The sequence below is a fragment of the Pristiophorus japonicus genome, chromosome 11 (genome assembly GCF_044704955.1).
Source record: "Pristiophorus japonicus isolate sPriJap1 chromosome 11, sPriJap1.hap1, whole genome shotgun sequence".
NCBI classification, from domain to species: domain Eukaryota; kingdom Metazoa; phylum Chordata; class Chondrichthyes; family Pristiophoridae; genus Pristiophorus; species Pristiophorus japonicus.
The window spans coordinates 150,716,728-150,734,873 of record NC_091987.1 but is presented as its reverse complement, the minus strand read 5'-3'; the positions used below and the strand labels follow the sequence as shown (position 1 = coordinate 150,734,873).

Below are 18,146 nucleotides of genomic sequence, written 5' to 3'. Positions count from 1 at the left end.
TTCGCACATTATTCTGGCAACGGACAACGGACAGCAGTGCGAGGAAGCACTCAGAGGGATAAATGGCGAGTTCCTTTCACACACAAGAGCTGTGCTTCCACAGCCTTTGCATTCAGAAACCACTCACCATGGTCCGACTCACAAAGGGCCAAGCGACAGCCTCCCAATAAGGAAGCTTAAGCACTGTTCAAATACTATAGTAACTAGGAATCCGGTAATGGTAACATTGAATCATCATACATTAGAAAACCCAGTGCTTTTAATCAGATCCATGACCCAAAACGCAGATAATGAGAATGCTGAATGCATTTTGAGCTTTTTTTTGTATCACGTTACACAGTTTAGAACATAAGAAATAGGAGCAGGAGTCGGCCATTTGGCCCCTCGAGTCTGCTCCGCCATTCAATAAGATCATGGCTGATCTGATCATGGACTCAGCTCCACTTCCCTCCCCACTCCCCATAACCCTTGACTCCCTTATCGCTCAAAATTCTGTCAATCTACACCTTAAATATATTTAATGACCGAGATTTTAGTAGATTAGGCCTCTGCCCACTTTTACTCATCAGGACGCAGTACTTGATACGAATGAAAATTTGTATATTATGCAAAAAAAAAGCTCACACAATTATGAGCCCCTCTGACCAGCAGTTACGGCGATGGGTGATTTGCACCCAGCTTTCTATCTGGGCCTCTCGGAATGTGCACAGGAATGACTACAGCCTGCGTCTGCACTTGGTAAATTAGGATAGAAACAGGAGGAGGCCATTCAGTCCCTCGAGCCTGTTCCGCCATTCAATCAGATCATGGCTGATTTGTATCTTAACTCCATTTACCCACCTTGGTTCCGTAACCCTTAATACCCTTGCCTAACACAGAAACATAGAAAATAGGTGCAAGAGTAGGCCATTCGGCCCTTTGAGCCTACACCACCATTCAATATGATCATGGCTGATCATGCAACTTCAGTACCTCACTCCTGCCTTCTCTCCATTTTTCACGTAAAGCCCTATGCATCTATTATCTTACAACAATACTTAAAATATGAAGTTAGAAAGGTAGGTTTTCAGTCAAAAATAATGCCCCCCGATTCTTTTAGCCGTAAGGGCCACATCTAATTCCCTTTTGAATATGTCTAACGAACTGGCCTCAACAACTTTCTGTGGTAGAGAATTCCACAGGTTCACAACTCTCTGAGTGAAGTTTCTCCTCATCTCGGTCCTATATGGCTTACCCCTTATCCTTAGACTGTGACCCCTGGTTCTGGACTTCCCCAACATCGGGAACATTCTTCCTGCATCAAACCTGTCCAACCCCGTCAGAATTTTACATGTTTCTATGAGATCCCCTCTCATTCTTCTAAATTCCAGTGAATATAAGCCTAGTCGATCCAGTCTCTCCTCATATGTCAGTCCTGCCACCCCGGGAATCAGTCTGGTGAACCTTCGCTGCACTCTCTCAATAGCAAGAATGTCCTTCCTCAGATTAGGAGACCAAAACTGTGCACAATATTCAAGGTGAGGTCTCACCAAGGCCCTGTACAACTGCAGCAAGATTTCCTTGCTCCTATATTCAAATCCTCTCGCTATGAAGGCCAATATGCCATTTGTTTTCTTTACTGCCTGATGTACCTGCATGCCTACTTTCAATGACTAACAAACATCTGTTGGTCTCAGTTTTTACATTTTCAATTGATCTCCCATCCCCAACAGATTTTTGGGGAGAGAGTTCCAGATTTCCAGTGCCCTTTGTGTGAAGAAGTGCTTCCTGACATCACCCCTGAACGGCTTGGCTCTAATTTTAAGGTTATTCCCCTTGTTTTGGCCTCGCCCACCAGGAGAAATAGTCTCTCTCTCTATGAAGTCCTTTAATCATCATAAACACCTCAATTACATCACTCCTTAATCTTCTATACTCAAGGGAATACAAGCCTAGTCTGTGCATCCCGCCGTCATAATTTCAAACTTTTAGCCCCGGTATCATTCTGGTGAATCATCTATGCGCACGCCCTCCAAAGCCAACACATCCTTCCTCCTGTTGCAGTGGCCAGCATTGAACGCAGTACTCTAAAACGTTCCTGATCTCAGCCAAGCTGTCATCATGAGGCAGGCAGTAAAAAGATGAGATTTGTGCTGGGAGCTTCCCGCGAATCTCCCAATGGGCAACGACAACAACTTGTATTTATGTAGCGCCTTTAACATAGTGAAACGTCGCAAGGCGCTTCACAGGAGTATTATCAGCTAGAAAATTTGACATTGAGCCACATAAGTAGAGATTAGCGACCAAAGGCTTGGTCAAAGAGGTAGGTTTTAAGGAGCGTCTTGAAGGAGGAAAGAGAGGTAGAGAGGTTTAGGGAGGGAGTTCCAGAGCTTGGGGTCCAGGCAACAGAAGGCACGGCCACCACTGGTTGAGTGATTATAATCAGGGATGCTCAAGAGGGCAGAATTAGAGGAGCGCAGACATCTTGGCGGGTTGTGGGGCTGGAGGAGATTACAGAGCTAGGGAGGGGCGAGGGCCATGGAGGGATTTGAAAATATGGATGAGAATTTTGAAATCGAGACGTTGCTTAACTGGGAACCAATGTAGGTCAGTGAGTATAGGGGTGATGGGTGATCGGAACTTGGTGCGAGTTAGGACACAGGCAGCCGAGTTTTGGATCGCCTCTAGTTTACGTAGGGTAGAATGTGGTAGGCCGGCCAGGAGTGCGTTAGAATAGTCAAGTCCAGAGATAACAAAGGCATGGATGAGGGTTTCAGCAGCGGATGAGCTGAGGCAGGGGTGGAGACGAGCAATTGTTACAGAGGTGGAAATAGGTGGTCTTAGTTATACCGTGGATATGTGGTCGAATGCTAATTTCAGGGTTAAGGTTGCAAACAGTCTGGTTTAGCCTCAGACAGAAGTTGGGGAGAGGGATGAAGTCAGTGGCTAGGAAACGGAGATTGTGGCAACAATGGCTTCGGTCTTCCCAATATTTAATTGGAGAAAATTTCTGCTCATCCAGAACTGGATGTCGGATAAGCAGGCAGGCTGCAGGACAATGCTGATGGAGGGCAAGAAGGAGTTGGTGGCCTTCCTCTTTAGTTAGAAGATGGGTGGTGTCTGGGGAGACCTGTATTAGGGGGAAATAGGCAAGAAACAAATGCATTCACCATATAATTAATTTAATTAAAGTCAACTGGCAGCTATTCGCACAGTTGGGACATTCCTGACTAGTGCTCCTTGAGAGGGGTGTCCGAATATTTGTCGTATTATTTACCTGTGTCAGCATTGGCTCAGTGGGCAGCACTCTCACCTCTGAGTCAGAAGGTCGTGGGTTCAAGTCCCACTCCAGCAACTTGAGCACAAAATCTAGGCTGACATTCCAGTGAAGTACTGAAGGAGCGCTGCTCTGTCGGAGGTGCCGTCTTTCAGATAAGACATTATGCCGAGACCCTGTCTACTCTTTCAGGTGGATGAAAACGATCCCACAGCACTATTTCTTAGAAGAGTTGGGAGATCTCCCTGGCCAATATTTATCCCTCGACGAACACCACTAAAATAGATTATCTGGTCATTATCACATTGCTATATGTGGGATCTTGTGGTGCGCAAGTTGGTTGCTGCTACTCCTACACTACATTTCAACATTGAACACACTTCAAAAAATACATAATTGGCTGCAAAGCGCTTTGGGACATCCTGAGGCTGTAAAAGGCGCTATAGAAATGCAAGTCATTTCTTTCTTTACCTGTCAGTTTGATAAACTTGATTGTTCTTTGCCTGCTGACCAACTCGCTTATTCTCAGATATACATAATTTTCTTCTGCTCTATTCCTACCGTGAATCTCTAGCACTTGCTGAAGATTCAAGTACTTAATTTAGTTATCCCTCCCTCCGCCACAGTTTCCCTTATATTGCCAGCTACACGCATGAGGGGCTTTGATAGAGCAGATAGGGCGAAACGGTTTCCAGCGGCAGGAGGGTCGGTAACCATAGCACACAGATTTAAAATAATTGGGGGAAGAAGCAGAGGGGAAATGGGGAGGAATTCTTTCGTGGCGGGTTGTTATAATCTACAATGCACTGCCTGAAAAGGTGGTGGAGATTTAATAATAACTTTCAAAAGTCAATTGGATAAATACTGGAAGAGGCAAAATTTTCAGGGCGATGGGGGAAGAGCAGGGGAGTGGGACCAATTGGATTGCTCTTCAAAGAGTTGGCACTGACACGATTGGCTGACTGGCCTCATTCTGGATGGAGTATAAAAGCAGAGAAGTCCTGCTACACCTGTACAGGATATTGGTGAGACCACACCTGGAGTACTGTGTATAGTTGTGGTCTCCTTATTTAAGGAGGGATATGCTTGCATTGGTGGCTGTTCAGAGAGGGTTCACTAGGTTGATTCTGGAGATGAGGGGGTTGACTGAAGATAGGTTGAACAGGTTGGGCCTATACTCATTGGACTTCAGAAGAATGAGAGGTGATCTTATTGAAACATATAAGATAATGAGGGGGCTGGACAGGGTAGATGCAGAGAGGATATTTCCACTCGTGGGGGAAACTAAAACTAGGGGACATAGTTTCAGAATAAGGGGCCGCCCATTTAAAACTGAGATGAGGAGGAATTTCTTCTATAACAGACAGTGCGCCCTAAAACAGACAGAGAGTGCCCTACAACAGGCAGGCGTGCCTTACAACAGACAGGCAGTGCCCATAACAGGCAGCGAGTGACCTATAACAGGCAGCGAGTGCCCTATAACATACAGGCAGTGCCCTATAACAGGCAGTGAGTGCTCTACAACAAGCAGTGAGTGCCCTACAACAGGCAGCGAGTGCCCAATAACAGGCAGTGCCCTATAACAGGCAGCGAGTGCCCAATAACAGGCAGTGAGTGCCCTATAACAGGCAGTGAGTGCCCTACAACAGGCAGTGAGTGCCCTACAACAGGCAGCGAGTGCCTAATAACAGGCAGTGCCCTATAACAGGCAGCGAATGCCCAATAACAGGCAGTGCCCTATAACAGGCAGTGAGTGCCCTATAACAGGCAGTGCCCTATAACAGACAGGCAGTGCCCTATAACAGACAGTGCCCTATAACGCAGTGAGTGCCCTATAACAGGCAGCGAGTGCCCTATAACATACAGGCAGTGCCCTACAACAGGCAGCGAGTACCCTACAACAGGCAGTGTGCCCTACAACAGGCAGCGAGTGCCCTATAACAGGCAGTGCCCTATAACAGGCAGCTAGTGCCCTATAACAGGCAGTGCCCTATAACAGACAGGCAGTGCCCTATAACAGGCAGCGAGTGCCCCGTATCAGGCAGCGAGTGCCCTTTAACAGGCAGCGAGTGCCCTGTAACAGGCAGCGAGTGCCCTTTAAGAGGCAGCGAGTGCCCTGTAACAGGCAGCGAGTGCCCTGTAACAGACAGGCAGTGCCCTATAACAGGCAGCGAGTGCCCCGTATCAGGTAGCGAGTGCCCTTTAACAGGCAGCGAGTGCCCTTTAACAGGCAGAACATAGAACATAAGAAATAGGAGCAGGAAAAGGCCATGTGTCTCCTCGAGCCTGCTGCACCATTTAATAAGATCATGGCTGATCTGATCATGGACTCAGCTCCGCTTCCCTGCCCACTCCCCATAACAATCGGGTCCCCCGATCATCCTATAACAGGCAGTGAGTGTGCTATAACAGACCAGGGGTAAAATCAAATTGATGAGCTCAGAGGGAATATCTAATACGGTGTGACACCAGGTGACCTGTGGGGTCAGATGTGTCTTTTGCGGCTGCAGTACTGCAGTGTTTTCCCATGACCCCGGAGAATTGCAGAGTTTTATCATTTGACACAGGATGGATCCGTCTCCATTACAAGCGGCAGTTTGCATGTGTGGCGCTTTAAAGTGTCACGTTGAATTTCTGCTGCATTAAGGGCCGGTGCTGGACACAAGTCTTGTATAGAAATAGATTAACGACCTGGAAGAGAGCTTTGGAAGTAACACTGTTTGGCCAAGGTTGCAGATATCCTCAAACAGGAAGCAGATGAAAGTGCAAGGAACATTAAGGAGGATTAAGATCTTTCAGCTCACTGAGCCGATAGGTGACAGGTGCAGCTTAATGTGGTTAAGCATAAAATAATGAATGTGAGCAATGAACCAAAGGAATTGGGAATAGAGTGGCAAAATACTTGAAGCTGTCAACAGGGTGCTTAGCTGCAGGCAATAAAAAAGACAATGACACTGTGTTACATCAAAGACTTGCACTCTTGGTGGGTGAAGCTTGCTGCCAAGGCACAGAAAGAAAGGGTTTGACGATGGTTCCTCTGGGGCGTACAGCCAGAGCCAAGTCCACGGCATGATGGGGGGAAGGGGTGGTGGGGGGACGGGAAGGAGGAAGACAGGGAAAGTAATAATGACAGGGGATTCGATAGTCAGGGGAGCAGACAGGCGTTTCTGCGGCCGCAGACGTGACTCCAGGATGGTATGTTGCCTCACTCGTGCCAGGGTCAAGGATGTCACTGAGCGACTGCAAGGCATTCTGGGGGGGCGGGGGGTGAAAGAGGGTGAAAAGCCAGAAGTCGTGGTCCATATCGGGACCAATGACATAGATAGAAAGAGGGATGAGATCCTGCAGGCAGAGTTTAGGGAGCGAGGAGAGAGATTAAAAAGCAGGACCTCAAAAAGGTAATAATCTCCAGATTACTCCCAGTGCCACAAGCTAGTGAGTACAGAAACAGGAGGATAGAGCAGATGAATGCGTGGCCAGAGAGATGGTGCAGGAGGGAGGGCTTTAGATTCCTGAGGCATTGGGATCATTTCTGGGAGAGGTGGGACCTGTACAAGCCGGACGGGTTGCACATCAACCAAGCCGGGACCAATATCCTCGTGGGGGAGTTTTGCGAGTGCTCTTGGTGTGGGTTTAAAATAAATAGGCAGGGGGATGGGCATCAGGATGTGGCAGTAGAAAGGAGAAACAAATGGCACAAAGGATTGGGAGAGACGGATAGCACTGAAGTAAGAAATAGTAAGGTATTAGGTGGGGTCAGACTGAGCGAGAACACAGGATGGTCTAGGGATCTTTTACGTCCACCTGAGAGAGCAGACGGGGCCTCGGTTTAACATCTCATCCGAAAGACGGTACCTCCAACAGTGAAGTGTTCCCTCAGCACTGCACTGGGATTGTCAGCTTGGATTAAGGGCTCAAGTCTCTGGAGTGGGACTTGAACCACAACCTTCTGACACAAAATCAACCATTTGGTCTATATGTCGTTCACATGCCAGATACGAGGCTCCCAAAGCAAGCACTCTACTCGGAACTCCTTCACAGCAAGCGAACCAAAGGTGGGCAGAGGAAACGTTACAGGGACACCCTCAAAGCCTCCCTGATAAAGTGTAACATCCCTACTGACACCTGGGAGTCCCTGGCCAAAGACCGCCCTAAGTGGAGGAAGTGCATCCGGGAGGGCGCTAAGCGCCTCGAGTCTCGTCGCCGAGAGCATGCAGAAACCAAGCGCAGGCAGCGTAAGGAGCGTGCGACAAACCAGTCCCACCCACCCTTTCCCTCAACGACTATCTGTCCCACCTGTGACAGAGACTGTGGCTCTCATATTGGACTGTTCAGTCACCTGAGAACTCATTTTTAGAGTGGAAGCAAGTCTTCCTCGATTCCGAGGGACTACCTATGATGATGATGAAAATGTACATGAACAACATACAAAATTCATAATTTTTGTGTAAATACCTTTCTGCTTGATCACCCAGGGATCCAATGAAAATGGCGAAGGCATTAACCTGAGGGTTGCAAGTCAAGGCTCGGGCAAACCTTGTGGGTTTTATACCGTACCGCTCCAGGTTCGCATCACTCAGCACAATGACAAAATGTTCATCTGCCTCTTCCCTGGCGATCTCCAGGATGGCGTGTTCCGTTCCTTCCAGTGTGTGGTCACCACTCATACAGAATTGGGCATGTGCATGCATCGTCTGAAGGGGGAAGGCATTGCACTGATCAGTGTCCGAACACAAACACAATCTCAACCCAATCCAGCGAGTAGCCCTACTCGTGTTCACGGACAGGTACATGTACTCCAGCTCCAACATTGTGCCGAAGAAGGGACGGGCAATCAAAACCAACACTGTGACTATCTACAGATATTCTACCAAAGAAAATCATCTTGGGAGATCTCTTCCTCCAGCGTTGTTACATATCATCTGCTGATCTTAGCTACCTCTGACTGAACAGGTTCTGTCTCTCACTGTGACCCCGAGCAGTGCTGTCTCTCACTGTGACCCCGAGCAGTGCTGTGTGTATCACATTGACCCCGATCAGTGCTGTGTGTATCACTGTGACCCCGATCAGTGCTGTGTGTATCACTGTGACCCCGATCAGTGCTGTGTGTATCACTGTGACCCCGATTAGTGCTGTGTGTATCACTGTGACCCCGATCAGTGCTGTGTGTATCACATTGACCCCGATCAGTGCTGTGTGTATCACTGTGACCCCGATCAGTGCTGTGTGTATCACTGTGACCCCGATCAGTGCTGTGTGTATCACTGTGACCCCGATTAGTGCTGTGTGTATCACGGTGACCCCGATCAGTGCTGTGTGTATCACTGTGACCCCGATCAGTGCTGTGTCTCTCACTGTGACCCCGATCAGTGCTGTGTGTATCACTGTGACCCCGATCAGTGCTGTGTGTATCACTGTGACCCTGATCAGTGCTGTGTGTATCACTGTGACCTCGATCAGTGCTGTCTGTATCACTGTGACCCTGATCAGTGCTGTGTGTATCACTGTGACCCCGATCAGTGCTGTGTGTATCACTGTGACCCCGATTAGTGCTGTGTGTATCACGGTGACCCCGATCAGTGCTGTGTGTATCACTGTGACCCCGATTAGTGCTGTGTGTATCACTGTGACCCCGATCAGTGCTGTGTCTCTCACTGTGACCCCGATCAGTGCTGTGTGTATCACTGTGACCCCGATCAGTGCTGTGTGTATCACTGTGACCCCGATTAGTGCTGTGTGTATCACGGTGACCCCGATCAGTGCTGTGTGTATCACTGTGACCCCGATCAGTGCTGTGTCTCTCACTGTGACCCCGATCAGTGCTGTGTGTATCACTGTGACCCCGATCAGTGCTGTGTGTATCACTGTGACCCTGATCAGTGCTGTGTGTATCACTGTGACCCCGATTAGTGCTGTGTGTATCACGGTGACCCCGATCAGTGCTGTGTGTATCACTGTGACCCCGATTAGTGCTGTGTGTATCACGGTGACCCCGATCAGTGCTGTGTGTATCACTGTGACCCCGATCAGTGTTGTGTGTCTCACTGTGACCCCGATCAGTGCTGTGTGTATCACTGTGACCCCGATCAGTGTTGTGTGTCTCACTGTGACCCCGATCAGTGCTGTGTGTCTCACTGTGACCCCGATCAGTGCTGTGTGTATCACTGTGACCTCGATTAGTGCTGTGTGTCTCACTGTGACCCCGATCAGTGCTGTGTGTATCACTGTGACCCTGATCAGTGCTGTGTGTATCACTGTGACCTCGATCAGTGCTGTGTGTATCACTGTGACCCTGATCAGTGCTGTGTGTATCACTGTGACCCCGATCAGTGCTGTGTGTATCACTGTGACCCCGATTAGTGCTGTGTGTATCACGGTGACCCCGATCAGTGCTGTGTGTATCACTGTGACCCCGATCAGTGCTGTGTGTATCACGGTGACCCCGATCAGTGCTGTGTGTATCACTGTGACCCCGATTAGTGCTGTGTGTATCACGGTGACCCCGATCAGTGCTGTGTGTATCACTGTGACCCCGATCAGTGTTGTGTGTCTCACTGTGACCCCGATCAGTGCTGTGTGTATCACTGTGACCCCGATCAGTGTTGTGTGTCTCACTGTGACCCCGATCAGTGCTGTGTATCTCACTGTGACCCCGATCAGTGCTGTGTGTATCACTGTGACCTCGATTAGTGCTGTGTGTATCACGGTGACCCTGATCAGTGCTGTGTCTCTCACTGTGACCCCGATCAGTGCTGTGTGTATCACTGTGACCCCGATCAGTGCTGTCTCTCTCAATATCACCCCGATCAGTGCTGTCTCTGACACTGGGAATCAGAATGAGAGTGGAAGGCAGTATTGATTGGGAATCACAGAGTGGGATCGGCAGGCTGCAAGGAGCTTACAGTGAGGGGATGAAATGCGATATTGGGCCAGGTGCCTCTACTGCCCTTGCAGCGATCTGAAGGAGCTGGAGAGTGCCACAAGAGCCATGGTCTGAAGTGCAGCAGCAAAAGATATCTCCAAATATCCCAGTCTGTGCTGCCTCCCATAACAAGGTACGACCGAGACTCTCCTCTACTGAACCCAGTCAATGAAGCATTTTTTTAAAGATGTACTGCTGTTTTTTCGAAAGAAATTGTGTTAAGGCTGCATTCTTATTGGCTGTTACAATAGTTTGACCATTCAGCAACTTGCCTCAAATCTGGATCACTAGATCCTCCCCCCACCAAACGATTGTGGGGGCTGGGCCCAAGACAGAGGTCGATAGATTTTTGTTAGGTCGTCTTCATCTTTCACATGGTGTTAGCAAAAATCACATTAAATGTCAATATCTAAGTCAGATATCCACGCCTAAGCTTCCGGTGTAACAGAGTGGATATCTTCCTGCGAATTCCCTCCAAGGCCAGCGTTTGATAATGTGCTCTGATGATTAGGATCTCCGCAGTCACATGATGGGGATGCTTTGTTAGGTAAGGGTATCCAAGGCTTATGAAGTAAAGGAGGCTAAATGGAGTTGAGGTACAGATCCGCTATTATCTGACTGAATGGTGGAACAGGCTTGAGGGACTGAATGGCCTACTCCTGTTCCTTTGCCTCATAAGCCACACACTCCCTCTTTGCTGTCAGAGTTCAGCTTACAGAGTACTCGATGGGTGCAGTCTTTTGTACACATAGGTACAGGAGTAGGCCATTCAGCCCCTCGAGCCTGCTCCACCATTCAATAAGATCATGGCTGATCTGATCATGGACTCAGTTCCACTTCCCTGCCCGCTCCCCATAACCCTTTACTCCCTTATCACTCAAAAATCTGTCTATCTCCACCTTAAATATATTCAATGACCCAGCCTCCACAGCTCTCTGGGGCAGAGAATTCCACAGATTTACAACCCTCAGAGAAGAAATTCCTCTTCATCTCCGTTTTATTGTAAGACTATCCACCTTGTCGAGCCCCCTCATTATCTTATAAGTTTCAATAAGATCATCTCTCATTCTTCTGAACTCCAATGTGTCTCGGCCCAACCTACCTTCTATAAGTGAACCGAGTGAACCTTCCCTGAACAGCCTCCAATTCAATGTAAAAATTACCTTAATAATCTGCAGTCTCTCCTTGTTGTTTTTGGGAACCTTTTCACTCCTGACCAGCTCGATGTTGAATCCATCTCCTGAGTGACCAACAATGTCGTACTGAAGAGAAAAAATAAACCATCAGACGGAGTAAATGCTGGACAAGTTGAGAAGGCTGTTAAAAAGCATACGGATCATTGGCGATATAAACAGAGGCATAGAGTACAGCATGGAAATTGCGGTAAATCTTTATAAATCACTGATTCGACCTCAGCTGGAGTATTGTGTCTAATTCTGGGGACCACACTTTTGGAGGGTTGTCAAGGCCTTTGAGAGAGTGTGAAGGAGATTGGCCAGAATGGTACAGGGGTGAGGGACCTCAGTTATGTGGGGAGTCCAGAGCTGGTTCACTCCTGAACTTGAGCCCATAATCTAGGCCGACACTCCAGTGCAGTACTGAGGGAGCGCTGCACTGTTGGAGGTGCTGTATTTCAGATGCGGCGTTACACTAAGCCCCTCTCAGGTGGATGTAAAACATCCCATGGCACTATTTGAAAAAGATCTGGAGAGTATCCCCGGTGTCCTGGCCAACATTTATCCCTCAACCTACATCACTTAAACAGATAATTTGGTCATTATCACATTGCTGTTTAGGGATCTTGCTGTTCACCATTTGTCACGTTTCCTACATCATCATAGGCAGTCCCTCGAATCGAGGATAACTTGCTTCCACGCCGAAAAGGGATGAGTTCACAGGTGTTTTAATGAAGGATCTAATATTCCAACATTACAACAGTGACTACTCTTCGAAAGTACTTCATTGGCTGTGAAGTGCTATGGGATGTCCTGAAGACATGAAAGATGCTATAGAAATGGTTAAAGGTTTTAAACTGCAGCCATCCATTTGCTCTTTTTACTGACATTGAAAATGTGTTCATATAGGCTCAATTTCTCTAAATTGTTTCTATTTTGTCTTCAGCCCTTAAACGACTTTTCATCCCTGCCCTGTTGTGTATGTTACCATTGCCCAGCTGTAAAACCATGCTAGCCCACATCCTTGTTCAATTGTTACATTCTGTACTTGTCCCGGGCAACTTCTGCAAATACCCATCATTGTCCTTTCCATCTACATCTAGATGATTGTTCCAAGGAACATAGGGACAGGAGGAGGCCATTGAGCTCCTTGAGCTTGTTCCCTCTTTCAATTAGACCATTGCCAATCCGTATCGTAACTCCATCGACCGGTTTGTAACCTTCAATATCCTTGCCGAATAAAAAACTATCAATATCTATCCACGTCTCCCTCCTGCAATCCTTCAAACACGGCTCCAGCTACATCATTATTATCATCATCATCATAAGCGGTCCCTCGAACAAGGATGACTTGCTCCCACGAGTTCACAGATGTTTCAATTAAGGACCCGATGTTCCAGTCCTGAACTCCAGTTGAGGGGGTGGAAGATGCCTGTGCGTGGATTTTATTTAAAGTGTGGTGACCGTTGCACATCAGCCACCACACGGGCTTGACAGAGCTCGGCTTTTATCCAGTGGCAAGGGTTAACCAGGACGACTGGAGACCTGCTCTGCTGCATGGACATTATTATACAGGCTGCAGTGTCAACAGTAAACTATTATCACACACCTTTCATTCAGGGATCTCACAGGATCGATCACTTTGTGTCTGTGCCTTTGCCGAGCTAAACACCAAACTGTGCCAATAAAGAACCTGATGCAACTGAGCCTGGGTGTGCTCAGACTTCACAGTGCGATATGTACACAACAGACCAGATTTCAAGAGTGGCTTGTTTGGATTCATTTGTCTGCAGGACACCCAATCTGGGTATTCTGGCTGCATCAGTTACATGTGACTATTAATTCCATTCAAAGAACCTCACGCCAACATAGAATCGCAGAACGGTCCAGCGTAGAAATAGACAATTTATCTCATCAAACTGTGCGTGGTTTATGTCCCCCACAGTCGGATCCTTCTCTCCTTGCACCCGTTATAGAAGCAAAGCAAGAACAGTTATAGATTGGCTACCAGAAAGATCGCCACGTTCTTGTCACACTCACCATTTCATTATTTGGAAGGAATTTTTTTCTCCTTGTCCAGTTGGTTAAAGTGATACAGTTTTCGTTGCTGAGTCAGTGTAATGAGAGAACGTCAATGGCTGTTCGAAGAATTGCGCGCCAGGGGGTGCGTGTGTGTGTTGGGGGGTGCGTGTGTGTGTGTTGGGGGGTGTGTGTGTGTGTGTCGGGGGGTGCGTGTGTGTGTTGGGGGGTGCGTGTGTGTGTCGCGGGGTGCGTGTGTGTGTCGCGGGGTGCGTGTGTGTGTCGGAGGGTGCGTGTGTGTGTGGGGGGGGGGGTGTGTGTGTGTGTCGGGGGGTGCGTGTGTGTGTTGGGGGGTGCGTGTGTGTGTCGCGGGGTGCGTGTGTGTGTCGCGGGGTGCGTGTGTGTGTGTCGCGGGGTGCGTGTGTGTGTCGGGGGGTGCGTGTGTGTGTCGGGGGGTGCGTGTGTGTGTCGGGGGGTGCGTGTGTGTGTCGGGGGGTGCGTGTGTCGGGGGGTGCGTGTGTGTGTGTGGGGGTGCGTGTGTGTGTCGGGGGGTGCGTGTGTGTGTGTGGGGGTGCGTGTGTGTGTCGGGGGGTGCGTGTGTGTGTCGGGGGGTGCGTGTGTGTGGGGGTGCGTGTGTGTGTCGGGGGGTGCGTGTGTGTGTCGGGGGGTGCGTGTGTGTGTGTGGGGGTGCGTGTGTGTGTGTGTCGGGGGGTGCGTGTGTGTGTGTGTCGGGGGGTGCGTGTGTGTGTCGGGGGGTGCGTGTGTGTGTGTGTCGGGGGGTGCGTGTGTGTGTGTGTCGGGGGGTGCGTGTGTGTGTCGGGGGGTGCGTGTGTGTGTGTGTCGGGGGGTGCGTGTGTGTGTCGGGGGGTGCGTGTGTGTGTCGGGGGGTGCGTGTGTGTGTCGGGGGGTGCGTGTGTGTGTGTGTCGGGGGGTGTGTGTGTGTGTCGGGGGGTGCGTGTGTGTGTGTGTCGGGGGGTGCGTGTGTGTGTCGGGGGGTGCGTGTGTGTGTCGGGGGGTGCGTGTGTGTGTCGGGGGGTGTGTGTGTATGTCGGGGGGTGCGTGTGTGTGTGTGTCGGGGGGTGCGTGTGTGTGTGTGTCGGCGGGTGCGTGTGTGTGTCGGGGGGTGCGTGTGTGTGTCGGGGGGTGCGTGTGTGTGTCAGGGGGTGCGTGTGTGTGTCGGGGGGTGCGTGTGTGTGTGTGTCGGGGGGTGCGTGTGTGTGTGTGTGTCGGGGGGTGCGTGTGTGTGTCGGGGGGTGCGTGTGTGTGTCGGGGGGTGCGTGTGTGTGTGTGTCGGGGGGTGCGTGTGTGTGTGTGTCGGGGGGTGCGTGTGTGTGTCGGGGGGTGCGTGTGTGTGTCGGGGGGTGCGTGTGTGTGTGTGTCGGGGGGTGCGTGTGTGTGTCGGGGGGTGCGTGTGTGTGTGTGTCGGGGGGTGCGTGTGTGTGTCGGGGGGTGCGTGTGTGTGTGTGTCGGGGGGTGCGTGTGTGTCGGGGGGTGCGTGTGTGTGTCGGGGGGTGCGTGTGTGTGTGTGTCGGGGGGTGCGTGTGTGTGTGTGTCGGGGGGTGCGTGTGTGTCGGGGGGTGCGTGTGTGTGTCGGGAGGTGCGTGTGTGTGTCGGGGGGTGCGTGTGTGTGTCGGGGGGTGCGTGTGTGTGTGTGTCGGGGGGTGCGTGTGTGTGTGTGTCGGGGGGTGCGTGTGTGTGTCGGGGGGTGCGTGTGTGTGTCGGGGGGTGCGTGTGTGTGTGTGTCGGGGGGTGCGTGTGTGTGTCGGGGGGTGCGTGTGTGTGTGTGTCGGGGGGTGCGTGTGTGTGTCGGGGGGTGCGTGTGTGTGTGTGTCGGGGGGTGCGTGTGTGTCGGGGGGTGCGTGTGTGTGTGTGTCGGGGGGTGCGTGTGTGTCGGGGGGTGCGTGTGTGTGTCGGGAGGTGCGTGTGTGTGTCGGGGGGTGCGTGTGTGTGTCGGGGGGTGCGTGTGTGTGTGTGTCGGGGGGTGCGTGTGTGTGTGTGTCGGGGGGTGCGTGTGTGTGTCGGGGGGTGCGTGTGTGTGTCGGGGGGTGCGTGTGTGTGTGTGTCGGGGGGTGCGTGTGTGTGTCGGGGGGTGCGTGTGTGTGTGTGTCGGGGGGTGCGTGTGTGTGTCGGGGGGTGCGTGTGTGTGTGTGTCGGGGGGTGCGTGTGTGTCGGGGGGTGCGTGTGTGTGTGTGTCGGGGGGTGCGTGTGTGTGTCGGGTGGTGTGTGTGTGTGTCGGGGGGTGCGTGTGTGTGTGTGTCGGGGGGTGCGTGTGTGTGTCGGGTGGTGTGTGTGTGTGTCGGGGGGTGCGTGTGTGTGTGTGTCGGGGGGTGCGTGTGTGTGTCGGGTGGTGTGTGTGTGTGTCGGGGGGTGCGTGTGTGTGTGTGTCGGGGGGTGCGTGTGTGTGTGTGTCGGGGGGTGCGTGTGTGTCGGGGGGTGCGTGTGTGTGTCGGGGGGTGCGTGTGTGTGTCGGGGGGTGCGTGTGTGTGTCGGGGGGTGCGTGTGTGTGTCGGGAGGTGCGTGTGTGTGTCGGGGGGTGCGTGTGTGTGTCGGGAGGTGCGTGTGTGTGTGTGTCGGGGGGTGCGTGTGTGTGTGTGTCGGGGGGTGCGTGTGTGTGTGTGTCGGGGGGTGCGTGTGTGTGTCGGGGGGTGCGTGCGTGTGTGTGTGTGTGGGGGGGGGGGGTGTGTGGGGGGGGATTAGATATCAGGTTGGGATAAAATACAATGCAAGTGGGATTAGAGAATGAGAAGGTTTAGTCTGATGAAGTGAGATAATAGCTTCTTTTTGGAACTTGCTTCGTCTCTCTAACTTCCTGTGAAGGAGGTCCTGGCTTGCTGCCAGTTTGGGAGCGAATATGTTGTGTATGCCCAACACACTTTCTTGCCATGGTTCCAAGCAATTCCACTTAGTCGTTGAACTGCTGTCAAGTGAGACGTGCTAGACTACCGGTCTGATCTGGAAGTGGGTGATGTGCTAACTTACTGTTGTCCCCTATCTAGCTGTCCCTACATCTTAAATCAATTTGGAAACAAAACCTTTCCAACTCCTGCGTTCCTTGGCCTGGGATTGCGTGTCGGAAAGTCGCCCGGGCACAGACATTCATTTTCCATACAATAATGTTGGTGTAAACTGAAGGTCCCAGTGGATTGGAAAACCGCAAATGTAACGCCCCATTTAAAAAAGCAGGCAGATTGAAAGTAGGAAACTATAGATCAGTTAGCCCAACATCTGTGGTTGGGAAAATGCTGGAGTCCATTATTAAGGAAGCAGCGGCGAGACATTTGGAAAAGCAAGATTCAATCAAGCAGAGCCAGCATGGTTTTATGAAAGGGAAATCATGTTTAACAAATTTGCTGTTCTTTGAGGATGTAACGAGCAGGGTAAAAGCAGAGAAGTCCTGCTACAACTGCACAGGTATTGGTGAGGCCACACCTAGAGTACTGCGCACAGTTTTGGTCTCCGGATTTGAGAATGTTTGCCCACTCACTTAGCCTGTGTCGATGGCCTCTATTTTCTACTTTCTTGATTTTTGTCACCCGTGTACAATAACGTACGATTTTTTTGTCCGATTGCACCAAAAAATAAAAAATCGCAACTTTTCACAAAGTAAAATATAATTTTGGCGGCGCTACCCGAAGTTAAATCTGGGGGCGGAGCTTCAAGTGTGTGCCAAAAACACTGGGCATGTGCAAAAAGCTGAGGTTGCCAGGACAACCAGAGACACACTGACACTGAAGCCCGCTCCCCCGATGTAACCCCGACCAGATAGGACTGCTCCCCCACTGTAACTCCGACCAGATAGGACTGCTCCCCCACTGTAACTCCGACCAGATAGGACTGCTCCCCCACTGTAACTCCGACCAGATAGGACTGCTCCCCCACTGTAACTCCGACCAGATAGGACTGCTCCCCCGCTGTAACTCCGACCAGATAGGACTGCTCCCCCGCTGTAACTCCGACCAGATAGGACTGCTCTCCCACTGTAACCCCGACCAGATAGGACTGCTCCCCCACTGTAACTCCGACCAGATAGGACTGCTCCCCCACTGTAACTCCGACCAGATAGGACTGCTCCCCCACTGTAACCCCGACCAGATAGGACTGCTCCCCCACTGTAACCCCAACCAGATAGGACTGCTCCCCCACTGTAACCCCAACCAGATAGGACTGCTCCCCCACTGTAACCCCGACCAGATAGGACTGCTCCCCCGCTGTAACCCCAACCAGATAGGACTGCTCCCCCACTGTAACTCCGACCAGATAGGACTGCTCCCCCACTGTAACTCCGACCAGATAGGACTGCTCCCCCGCTGTAACCCCAACCAGATAGGACTGCTCCCCCACTGTAACCCCAACCAGATAGGACTGCTCCCCCACTGTAACCCCGACCAGATAGGACTGCTCCCCCGCTGTAACCCCAACCAGATAGGACTGCTCCCCCACTGTAACTCCGACCAGATAGGACTGCTCCCCCGCTGTAACCCCAACCAGATAGGACTGCTCCCCCACTGTAACTCCAACCAGATAGGACTGCTCCCCCACTGTAACTCCGACCAGATAGGACTGCTCCCCCACTGTAGCACCGACCAGATAGGACTGCTCCCCCGCTGTAACCCCAACCAGATAGGACTGCTCCCCCACTGTAACCCCGACCAGATAGGACTGCTCCCCCACTGTAACCCCAACCAGATAGGACTGCTCCCCCACTGTAACTCCGACCAGATAGGACTGCTCCCCCGTTGTAACTCCGACCAGATAGGACTGCTCCCCCACTGTA

At 51.1% G+C, this 18,146-nt stretch overlaps 2 protein-coding genes across 4 annotated transcripts in view; one reads left to right on the top strand and one right to left on the bottom strand.

Moving 5' to 3' along the window:
- The window catches only part of rgcc (regulator of cell cycle), a 187,838-nt gene extending 179,515 nt beyond the window's left edge, over positions 1–8,323 (top strand). The window contains exon 5 of one of the 2 annotated variants that reach the window (XM_070894163.1): positions 7,732–8,323. In XM_070894163.1, the coding sequence (XP_070750264.1) occupies positions 7,732–7,765 (34 nt within the window). In that variant the 3' untranslated portion in view covers positions 7,766–8,323. The remainder of the gene's footprint in view (positions 1–7,731) is intronic. The other variant, XM_070894164.1, reaches the window with a different exon arrangement.
- vwa8 (von Willebrand factor A domain containing 8) overlaps positions 1–18,146 on the bottom strand; it is a 463,584-nt gene that overhangs the window by 9,651 nt on the left and 435,787 nt on the right. For both annotated transcript variants that reach the window (XR_011595909.1, XM_070894160.1), the window contains exons 43-44: positions 11,342–11,440; positions 7,712–7,950 (exon numbers count right to left, since the gene is read on the bottom strand). Coding sequence is in view for 1 of the 2 variants with exons in the window: in XM_070894160.1 (XP_070750261.1) it covers positions 7,712–7,950; positions 11,342–11,440 (338 nt within the window). In the remaining variant the exon portion in view is untranslated. The remainder of the gene's footprint in view (positions 1–7,711; positions 7,951–11,341; positions 11,441–18,146) is intronic.